This window comes from Lolium rigidum, chromosome 1 (assembly GCF_022539505.1).
Source record: "Lolium rigidum isolate FL_2022 chromosome 1, APGP_CSIRO_Lrig_0.1, whole genome shotgun sequence".
Classification (NCBI taxonomy): domain Eukaryota; kingdom Viridiplantae; phylum Streptophyta; class Magnoliopsida; order Poales; family Poaceae; genus Lolium; species Lolium rigidum.
This window is the reverse complement of record NC_061508.1, coordinates 69,335,356-69,346,812: the sequence shown is the minus strand read 5'-3', so window position 1 is coordinate 69,346,812 and position 11,457 is coordinate 69,335,356. Positions and strand designations below refer to the sequence as shown.

At 44.9% G+C, this 11,457-nt stretch overlaps 1 protein-coding gene across 1 annotated transcript; it reads left to right on the top strand.

Annotated features, from left to right (window-relative positions):
* Window positions 1–5,052: 5,052 nt before the first annotated feature.
* Window positions 5,053–10,539, top strand: LOC124675262 (uncharacterized protein At1g66480-like; the record flags this gene model as incomplete). The annotated part of the gene is given in 2 exon segments (XM_047211333.1): window positions 5,053–5,886; window positions 9,917–10,539. Coding segments are annotated over 2 exon segments (873 nt in total). The 3' UTR covers window positions 9,962–10,539.
* Between the last annotated feature and the right edge of the window lie 918 nt (window positions 10,540–11,457).

The following is an 11,457-nucleotide window of genomic DNA, read 5'->3' as shown; positions in this document are numbered from 1 at the left end:
TATGTTGGAAAACAGCAGAGTTGCACCATGCATAAGGGCAAGCAGATTGTACCATTGTGAGGATGGTTTCTTCTATCCTTGTCAGTTTAAACCTGAAGAGCATAATAGAAAGGTTGCAGAGGAACTAGAGCTAATGAGGGGATTGAAGAGGCAGAAACTAGCAAAGGATCATGATCCAGATGTTGCTCACATAATGGAGAAGATGAATCGACAGAAGAAGTAGAGAGATGACCCTTATATGCACTATGAAGGGGATACAGATGTGGAAGAGCTATATGATGATGAGGAGGAACCTAAGCCTGATTACTTTGTAAAAAAACAACCATTGAGGCCAGGCCCAACTACCAAGTGTCATCATGAAGTAGTGGAGTACCAATCTGGTGACTTCATTCCTTCTACTGATGAGGAGAGCAGCCCAGATGATTTGGGTGATACTGATGATGATGGTGCCGTGAAGAATGTACCTCTTGCAAGTGGAAATAAGAGGCTGTTAAAGAAGACGAAGAAGAGGATCTGGTATGATCCCTACAGGGTAGATGCTCATTTCCAGTTTTCCATCAAGTTGTGTTTCAAACATGTGTATGAATTCAGAGTTGCTTTGAGGAATTATCATATTGCACAGCTGAGAAACTTTGAGTACCACAGAAACTATGCTGACAGAATTACTGTGAAATGCACTGAGAAAGAAAGGGAGTAGGGTTGTAAATTCTATCTCACAGCCTCAGAAGTTGCATATGAGTCAACCTTTTGCATTAGGAAATTCAACAATGTACACACTTGTCTACCTGTTGGAGATAAAACCAAAGTCTCCATTGATTGGCTGGCTTGTCAATCTGAGCAGGATGTTAGGACAGATCCAAACACCACTGTTGACACTCTTATTGATAATGCCAAGTTAGGATTTGGAGTTGAAGTTCCAAGGAGAAAGCCTATAGGGCAAGGAGAAAAGCATTTGATCTTGTCTTGGAAGATCAGAAGGCACAGTACACAAGAATCAGAGACTACTTGCTGGCTATTCTTGATACAAATCCAGGCAGTAGATGCATTGTGACAACTAAGCAGCTGGTGGAGCATCCAAGCCCTAACCCAGATTAACACTTGGTTTTTGCATTTCAAAACTCTCGGGGTTCTCGACAACCACTAGATTAGCTATCTTAGAACTCTGGGGGTTCTCGACAACCAATTAGGTTTCCAATTAAAAAATTCTCGCGGTTCTCGACAACCACTAGGTTAGCTATTTTAGAACTCTAGGGGTTCTAGACAACCACTAGAGTTCTAAAATAGATACTCTCGAGGTTCTCGACAACCACTTAGGTTTCTAATTTCAAAACTCTCGGGGTTCTCGACAACCACTAGGTTAGCTATTTTTGAACTCTCGGGGTTCTCGACAACCACTAGGGTTTGCATTTGAAAATTCTCGGGGTTGTCGACAACCACTTAGGTTTCCAATTTCTAAACTCTCGGGGTTGTCAACAACCACTTAGCTATTTTAGAACTCTCGGGGTTCTCGACAACCACTAGAGTTCTAAAATAGATACCCTCGGGTTTGTCGACAACCACTAGAGTTCTAAAATAGATACCCTCGGGGTTCTCGACAACCACTAGAGTTCTAAAATAGATACTCTCGGGGTTCTCGACAACCACTAGGGTTTGCATTTGAAAACTCTCGGGGTTGTCGACAACCACTTAGGTTTCAAATTTCAAAACTCTCGGGGTTGTCGACAACCACTTAGCTATTTTAGAACTCTCGGGGTTCTCGACAACCACTAGAGTTCTAAAGTAGATACCCTCGGGGTTCTCGACAACCACTAGGGTTTGCATTTGAAAAATCTCAGGGTTGTCGACAACCACTTAGGTTTCCAATTTAAAAATCTATGAGCATATAAACATTAAACATTCCAAACAAAATTAAAGCAAATGGCTAGTTTAGATAATGGTTCAAACTTTAGCAACATACTTCACCACATAAGGATTACAACATAGTTCAATACTTGTTCTAATAAGGATTACAACATAGTTCAATACTGGTTCTAATTAAGGATTACAACAACATAGTTCAGCGCATATAGATTCAACACTACTAGGATTACAACACCATGCATATTACAGTTCTCCAAGAGTCTCCTTGATCTTCAGAAGCTTGTCTTTGTTTTCACGAGCAACTTTCAGAAGGTCATACAGTGTGTACTCTAACTTCCTCTTGTCCTCTTTTAGCTTACCTTTCTCGTCTATGAGCTCCTCTTTTTTCCTTAGCCCACTGATGCTTCTCCTCTTTGAGCTCCTCTTTTTTCCTTCTCCTATTGTTGTTTCTCCTCCTTCATGACAGACAGTGCAGAATTTAGTTCCATAACCTCAGCTTCAAGTTCAGTCCCGCTCAAATCAAATATCTGATTCTTCTCCTCATTCATCTTCAAATTTTCTTCCATCACTCTTTTCTCTGTATCTTTCATGAATTTATCCACATCATCCATCAATGAGTGGTAGTTCTTCTTAAACTTGTTCCTCTCCTCAACCAACTCCTGCACAAATCTGGCATTTTGGATCTTCTCATCTATTCTTGTATTGCTGGACTCATGGTACATTGACCTCAACCTTCCGAGTGAGTTTTGAAGGGTAGCTGGTCACTCTTTATCAACCCAGACCACAAACAGCTGCCACGTCAGCTCAGTGGGCCAGGCTTGGCAGAAATCGTGTCAATTTGCGTTCAGAGATGGTTTAGTGCTATTTGAGAAAACCTCGTCAAAATCTGGTGGGTTTTTGCTCCCGCAACACAAAGTGATACCAAAACGAAGATTTAGCTGCGAAAGTGGTGGTTCTATGCTAACAACTCGCCCGCATGAGATATGCTTTCTTGTTATATGCTCATTTTACATGCTCATAATTTGTATATGCTTGATCATATTTTGTTAAAGTATTACTTGACCAAACTTAAAATGCAGCTCAATTTGAGAAAGAGGTGTTTCGTATGAATATATTGTAGTATCAGGTTTTGTTATTCGCACATGCGCGCGCTACGCCCTGGGTATGAGAAAACGACCACGTTACACACACACACCTTCTTTTCACGACCAGAATACAGATTCAAAGCTGTAGTATACACACAGCGAGGACAAATCTACGACGGCTTGCATTGTTCGAGAGGGAGACTAATGAAGTGGCTCATTTGATTGCTAGGAATAGTTTTATTTTACATATTTTTTGTATTTGGGTCGATGAGCCCTCTAGGTTTATTACCCAAACCTTTCTAGATGATGTAACTATACTTTGAGTTTGGAGCAGCAAGTTTTTGACGCACTATTTTCCTTACCAGGGTACCTAAGAGGACTGAAAGATTTTTAATGAGACGGCTTGCTTGGTTAATATATTATGTTTTACCTAAAAAAAAATTTACGACGGCTTGCCGTCTCTACAGTCCATACGATTTGGTCGCCTTCAGCGAGAGCCCTACAATCCCAGATGACAACGGCTACGCACGTCCGTCTTCGTGCAGCTCCAGAACGAGACACGTACGACAGCTGCCGTGGATCATCGGATTGCCCCGGCACCCGATCCCAGGAAACCAACCCGTCGGCAGCGTCGCCCGGCTAGCTATAGCTTCATTAATACGACCTCGCCGGCGGCGGCGGCGGCCGGTGACTCTTCGGTCCGATTCCTTGCCGTGGCAGGCGCAAAAAAGAAGACGCGCCATCTGCCTGGGCGATCCCGGCGGTAGGGTACGCGTGTTGCTTGCCATTAACTAGCTGCGAGACAATTTGATGATAAACTAAAATATGCATGCTCGAGTGCATTTTCTCAAATTTATTAAAATTCCAGTATTTATTTTTTTAGGCTGGTCTAATAGTGATGAAGAATTTTTTCCCCATCTAGCTTGTTCATAATTAAAGCTGGCTTAGAAATTAGATTATGAGAATATAAGTGGTTGGGTAACCTGCACTTCAAAAATAATACCCAGCTCCATATAACATAGTTCATCATAAAGGTGAGAATTGGTGAGGTGCTAGAGTATTTCCCACCAAATGTGACGTTCAGCAAGAATTTAGTTGGTCCTAAGCTTGCGTCATGGAACGTGAAAGGACCGACGAATTTTATTGGAGTCTATATGGGAACGGTAAATTCTCGGTACATTCTATGTATAGAGGTTTAATCAATAAATTAGCCAAAAATGTTAGTTGATAATAACAAAAAGAACTGAAAAATAAAGATTGAATTAACCTAAGATTTTTAGCATGGTATCTTCAACTCTTCGAAGAGAAGTAACACTAAATAAAAAAACAACCTTGTAAAACATAGTTAGTACAACTTTCATCGTGGAGAAAAATGAAGGGACTGCTGGAGGTGAGGCATCAACGTTTGGGATTTAAAACGACGGCGAACGGTAGATGTAAAGTTGGCCACGAGATAAGAGGGGTGGATGCAGATTTTGACTGCTCGATCGAGCTCCTCACGTTCTACTGATGTGATCGGAGAGGTGAAGATTGTCAGGGACGCATGATAATGGCAGAGTTCTCAATTTCCTACTCTTTACACCGCTCGATACAACAACGAAAATGGTCAGATCAGTCCACCTTAAAGAGATTACCATCACAATTACCTTTTGGTTCGCTTTGAAGTTCTTGCTCTGATTCTTGAGCTACTTAACTAGAATCGTCAAAAACGTGTTGTAACTTTCTATTATTCCTCCTCAGTGATAGTTAGGCATCTAACCATCCACTACGGAGCAACACATTTTTAACCTCCTCTCTTGTGCAGTGCCATGGTGCCATGCATGGTGGGCGGGGCGGCTACGGCCTACCTTTCGTAGACGCCCCTTCCAAAGTTGCAGCGAAGATAAAAAGGACCGCAGACTTGGCGAGCTCCCGTCCATGTCGAGCTCGCGTAGACTCGCGCTCGCCGCACAACCTTTGACTCCCAAACCTTCCCTGACCTTCTCCCCTTTTTAACTCCCACGCCCCACACACACAAACACCGCAAAGAACAACGCCAACCTGACCCGCCGGCCACGCCCACCGCGCTGAGCAAAGGTCAGGCGGCCAAACTCCAGAGAGAACACAGCCGGCAATGGGCAACAGCATCGGCGGCCGGCGCAAGGGCGCCAAGATCATGCAGCTGGACGGCACGGCGTTCCGGGTGAAGCCGCCGGCGTACGCGGGCGCGGTGCTGCGCGACCACCCGGGCTTCCAGCTCCTCGACTCCGAGCAGGTCAAGCTGCTCGGCGTCCGCGCGCGCCCGCTCGAGCACGACGCGCTGCTCCGCCCGGGCCGGCTCTACTTCCTCGTCGTGCTGCCGAAGCCCACCGCGCCGCCGCGACGCGCCTGGTCCGGCGCGCTCCACGTCGGCGCGCGCGAGCGACTCGAGTCGCTCATGCTCACGCGCCGCTCCACCTCCGACCTCACCTTCCCCACCGGCACCGCGCCGGCCTCGCCCGCCGCCTCCGACGGCGGGCCGGTGCAGCTCCGCATGCGCCTGCCCAAGGCGCAGGTGGCCAAGCTCATGAGCGAGAGCCGTGACCCCGCCGAGGCCGCCGCCAAGATCATGCAGCTCTGCGCCGCCAACAACACCGGGAGCGGTGCCGTGACGCCCGAGAGGTTCGCTCCGCGGACGCCCGACCGGAGCCCGATGTTCGTGCCAACGCCGGACTGGGGCACCGGTGTTCGGCTCCCGCAGACGCCGGAGCACAGCCCGCGGTTCGTGCCGACGCCAGACTGGGGCGGCGGCAGGTTCTCGCGGACGCCGGAGCGGAGCCCGAGGTTCGCCGCCACGCCCGAGTGGGGCTCCAGGTTCATGATGCCGACGCCGGAAAGAGATACCGGGATGATGGCGAAGACGCCGGCCGATAGGTGGTCCGCGCTAACCGGCACGCCGGACGGCAAGGCCAGCCGGAAGGAGGTAATGCACTACTTCGCTCTAAGTTTATTATTATGGCCTGATTCGAATACATGTTGACAACCATGAAAAACAATTTAAATGTACACGTTGGTCTTTTGGTAGTATTGTTTTTCGTTTCATCTGCATTTCTTTGTTGTTTTCAAACGAACCATAAATATTTCAGTTGTTCCCTGCAAACCAAAGGAATTGACGCTTATGACATGGGCGCACGCCATGCCATGTCATTTTCTGAAGCTTGCCCAGTTACCAGGAGTAATTTAGTCCATGATAAAAATGAATCTGCTAGCTTTGTGTAGCAATTCTTCATCGAACTGAATTCTCTATCCCAATTTTATGTTAAGGATCAGTTTGTTTCTTGAAGATTGAGTTATCAACTTTGAATATAAGTTTAGACTAAAACAATGACAATAATTATGGAACGGAGCGAATACATATACATAGCTAAATCGGGTAAAAGAATCGGGAGTTTAGGAGGTCGCAACAATCAAGTGTTGATTTTCTTACGGACACCGCTAGTAGCCTGTTATGAAGGAGTCATGGTAGGTAGAAACGATGTACAGTAGATGGGTCTAGCGTGCCTGAAGTCAATCCTGTGTTCCTGACACGTTAGTCATTTTCTCGCGCCGGCCGTCAATTCCAGGATTTGACTGCTTGAGCGATGATACAAAAACAGTTGCTTGTAACGCTCGAGGACCAGCATGCTAGGCTAGCAGTCGTAAATCTAACATGGAAAAATGTTTCTCGTGGCAAATCCAACTCGGCTCAAGGGTGCATATGAACACGTTATGTGAAACTACATTTTAAAGTGTCAAAAAAATCTAAAATAAAATTTTGCATGTATATTTAGATATTCTATGTTTGCACACAACTTTTCGAGAAAAAATAATATATTTTTGTGTCTCATTAAAAAAGATAAATTTTGATTCTTCAACAAGACTACGTACATGATATTTTTTTTGTCTTTTTATACATGCCACATAAAATGTTATTTTCCACGAAAATTTGTGTATGAACATAGAATGTCAAGATGTACACCTCAAATTTTATTTCATAATTTTTTAACATTTTTTAATTTATTTTTAAATTATTTTTTATAATAGGTGCATATGCACCTATGAGCCAAAACGCCACCTCCGTTTACGCCACCTCCGTTTCACATGCTGAAGTTTCAAGGCGAGCACCTCTGAATCTTCAATGTTGTCAACAGATATTTCCGCAGAGCAATGGCTCTGTTCTAACTTCAGTCTGAAACCAGTTTGCATTTCGTTCTATGGATAGTCCTCCTTCATCCGCGGATTCAGCGTAACAGCCATGGTGGATGCTTCTTCTAGATGCCAAATAACTTGTAGAATTTTTTGTACGGTCATATTTGTAGAAAGTCTGTGCGTTGCGTACCCTTGAGGCCTTGATGGTCTTAATTTCCCATGTCAAAACATTAGGAGTACTTAGATACGTGTCAAATACTTCTATGGTGGAGGTACAAACACGCCAAGTGTCGTGTGTCTGACAAAGTAACAAATTAGTGAATGTCTCAAGGATCATAACAGGACAAGTTGCTCCTTCAGAACTGTACCCATTAGTGTCTCTTGGGAAGATCCTTTGCAGTCACCGTCACTAGTGTAGCAACTTACTAATCGGATTAATTTCTTGAGCACCTCAATGTCAAACCAGTAATATCAACCATTAAACTAGCTTAGGCAGAAGCAGGCAATCGCTACATGATTTTTTTTTTTCGAAAGGGAGGCAATCGCTACATGATACCTATTCTTCTGATTTTTTCGATAAAGACATGACTGACATAGTATGATACTATGTTGGTCCTTTTGTATTGCTGTTAGTTTCATTGTCGCAAACAAAACTTTTAATCAACAATAAAAAAAAAACAAGAATATGCTGGACTGTGTCTAACGGGAAATGCACTTTGGCTCATAGGAGCATTTGCTCCCATTGTGTGAATCCACGTTTTGAAGTGTCAAAAAAAATTAAACTAAATTTTTACATGTACATATAGACACTTTATGTTGGTACACAAATTTTCAAAAAAAGAAAACAATGTATGTGGCTCATGTAAAAAAGACAAATTTTGATGCTGTAACACGACTACATACAGCGCATTTTTTTGTCTTTTTTGTACACACCACATAAAATGTTGTTTTTTCACGAAAACTTGTGCACGGACATAGAATGCCACGATGCACACCAAAAAAATTATGTCAATTTTTTTGACATTTTTAAAATTAATTTTTAATTATTTTGTATAATGGGAGCATTTGCTCCTATGAGCCAAAACGCCACCTCCCAAAGCTGGGAAATGCACTTTGGCTCATAGGAGCATATGCTCCCATTATGTGAATCCACATTTCAAAGTGTCAAAAAATTCTAAACTAAATTTTTACATGTACATCTAGATATTTTATGTTGGTACACAAGTTTTCAAAAAAACTAAAAACAATTGTGGCTCCTGTAAAAAAGACAAGTTTTGATGCTATAACACGACTACGTACAGGATATTTTTTTGCCTTTTTTGTACACGCCATACAAAATGTTGTTTCTCCACAAAAATTTGTGCACTAACATAGAATGTCAAGATGTACACCAAAAAATTTATATCAGAATTTTTTAACATTTTTAAAATTGTTTTTTAATTATTTTATATAATAAGAGCATTTGCTCCTATGAGCCAAATTGCCACCTCACTGAATTCTTTAGCCTGCTTGGATATCTGAAACTATATGTGTGGTGCGTCAAAGTTCGCACCTTCGGATCCAGACCATCATTGCAGTCATAGCTCTACCATTGGAAGATGCATCTCATGCTGAAGTTTCAACGAGAGCGTCTCTAAATCTTCAGTGTTGTCAACAGATATGTTTTCAGACCAATAGCGCTGTTTCATCTTCCAACTAGAACTGCTGCGTCAAAGTTCCATTTCATTCTCCCTTTGCAAAAAAAAAAGGAGTAGCATTTCATTCTACAGATAGTCATCCTTTATCTGCGGATTCAGCACAGCAGCCATGTATTTTCCTTCTAGACGTAATGACTAGAACTTCATGTAGTGCAGTCAGATTTGTAGAAAGTCTGTGTTGCGTAGCCAGGATGATCTCTCAAACTCCCATGTCAAAAAATTACACGTAGTACTTAAATACGGCTCAAATAATTCTATGTTGGCAAAACAAACACGCCGAGTAGTACTTAAATACGGCTCAAATAATTCTATGTTGGCAAAACAAACACGCCGAGCATCACACATCTGACTAAGTAACCAATTAGTGAAAGTTTCAGGGATCATAAAAGGACAAGTCGCTCCATCAGAATTATACCAGTAAGTGTAACCAGGATTGTCTTAGTTTCCCATGTCCAAAGCATTGCGCGTACTATAGTACGGCTCAAATATTTCTCTGGTGGTAGTACAAACACGCGGAGAGTCGCATGTCTGACTTAGTAGCCAATTAGAGATAGTTTTCAAGATCACAACAGGAGAAGTTGCTCCATCAAAATTATACCCATTAGTGTCTCTTGGGCCGATTCGTTGGAGTCACCCTCACTAATGTAGCAACTTACTGATCTGATTCATTATTGAGCTCCCCCAAAGTCAGAGCAGTAATATCAATCATTAAACTAGCTTGAGCAGAAGCAGGTAATCGTTACATGATACTTATTTTTCAGATAAAGACATGACATAGAATGACACTATGTCACTGAAGTTCATCCTATCGTCATGAGAATTGAGAAAACTATTTTTCTATCTGTGCTAATTCTTCTGTCTAGAAGATAGGGAAAATTACATCAGCATTACGGTTCATTGCGGATTTTCTTTGCTTTGTTATTTGGCAAGCGCATTATTGTTAAAATGGCATCATGGCCCGAATTTTCTTTCTCTGTACTTATCTGATTGCATTATTGTTAATGGCATCGTTTTCTGCTGCTAATGCGTAAAGACATTCACATTTGGATTAGAACGAGTTACCCGTCGCTTTTGCTGACATCTTCTCCGGCGATTAATTTTCTTTTCCTTGATTCTGTGGTGTTTCAGAAGCGAACGCGGTTCGTCGCCATGCCAGACGAGATAATCGCCTGACTATTCCTGCAACAACACCACAGCACCGCAGGCATGTTTCAGATTCAGAGTATGTGAACGTACGGATCTGCAGATGCCAACGTGCCAGCTTCATCAGTCATTTTCTTCCTTACAAGTTATAGATCGACCACAGATTGCCGGCGTCGGAGACACGAGAGGGAGAATGCCGGCGACGGATTCTCCTGCCTCGCTTCTTCAGAGACGGCAAGGAGTGTCGTTTTCTTCTTTTGTATCAGTGCTCTCGTCGCCTCTTCTGTTTCTGTAGTTAGCTGAAGCTTAGAGGAGATGTATGTATATGGAGCTCGACGTCTAAACGTACATAAACTATGTGCATGACGTTGGAGACGGGACCCTGCGTTGCCAACACGTCTACGGGTCGTCTCCAACCTTGCTGCACTGGGTTCTCGCTTGTCGCGTGTGCCATCCGGTCATGAATTTTGTAAATATTTTTGGTTGCAGACAAATAATGAATCGGGCATTCAGACGTGGTTAGTGTTTTATTTGATGAAACATAACCATTGGGAGCTCGGATGTCAGATACGGAAGCAAGGATCGGAAGTCCCGACTGTTCATCATCGTGTAGGGGCATTTTTTCCAACACTTCTTCAGGCCTAGACGGGCGTTACGGTGGTCGGCGAGCCCAGCGCGACCTAGAGTGGTTGGCGAGCCCATCGGCGACATGGGGTGGAGGCGCGGCGGCGGTACACGAAGTAGGCGAGAAAGACCCGGCGGCGTGACGAAGACCATGCGCGGACGGAGGCGACCCGCGCCGAAGGGGCGGTACTGTGGTGGCCTCGGACGTCGATGCGTGGGGGACGGCGAAGGTGACCGCGTGCGGCGACGCCACGGCCCGAGGGGCCGGCGTAGCTGCAGGGCGCGAGTCGGTGCAGCGGCGGGACGCCACCAGCAACGTACGCGCCTCAGAAAGCGCATCGTTGGCTAGCAGCGTGGACCAAAGGCGGCAGCGCTGCGACCCGAAGGGGCGACACAGCGGCAACCCGATGCTCAATCGGTGGTATGCACATGCTCGGGGATGTGCTTGGCGGAGACGTGTGCGGGGTCGGTTGATCAGACCGACGACGGCGCTACACGTGCCATGGCGTGGACTACACGCCGCAGATCGGAGTCGTTGGCGACGTTGTTGGTGATGTCCAGGGCGATGACGACGAAGACGGACCAGCGATGGAGACCACGCGGGCGAGACAGCCTGCTGCGTCGCACGTAGGCGTCTCATGTGTGACCCGTGCGGCCGCGCCGCACGGCTGATGAAGATGGCCGGTGCGAAGTCGACGCCGAGGTTGGAGTAGAGGCGAGTGATGACGGCGACGGTGGGCGAATCAATCCGATCTATGATCGGCAAAACCAAAAAATAAAACGCCGGTCGAGCGATCGGCGACGCAAAAAGAAAACCAACTTATGGTTTGGAAAAATAAATTCGAGGGAAGCGGATCAACGGATCGGCAGACGAACCCTCATACGGGTTGCGCGCCCCCGGA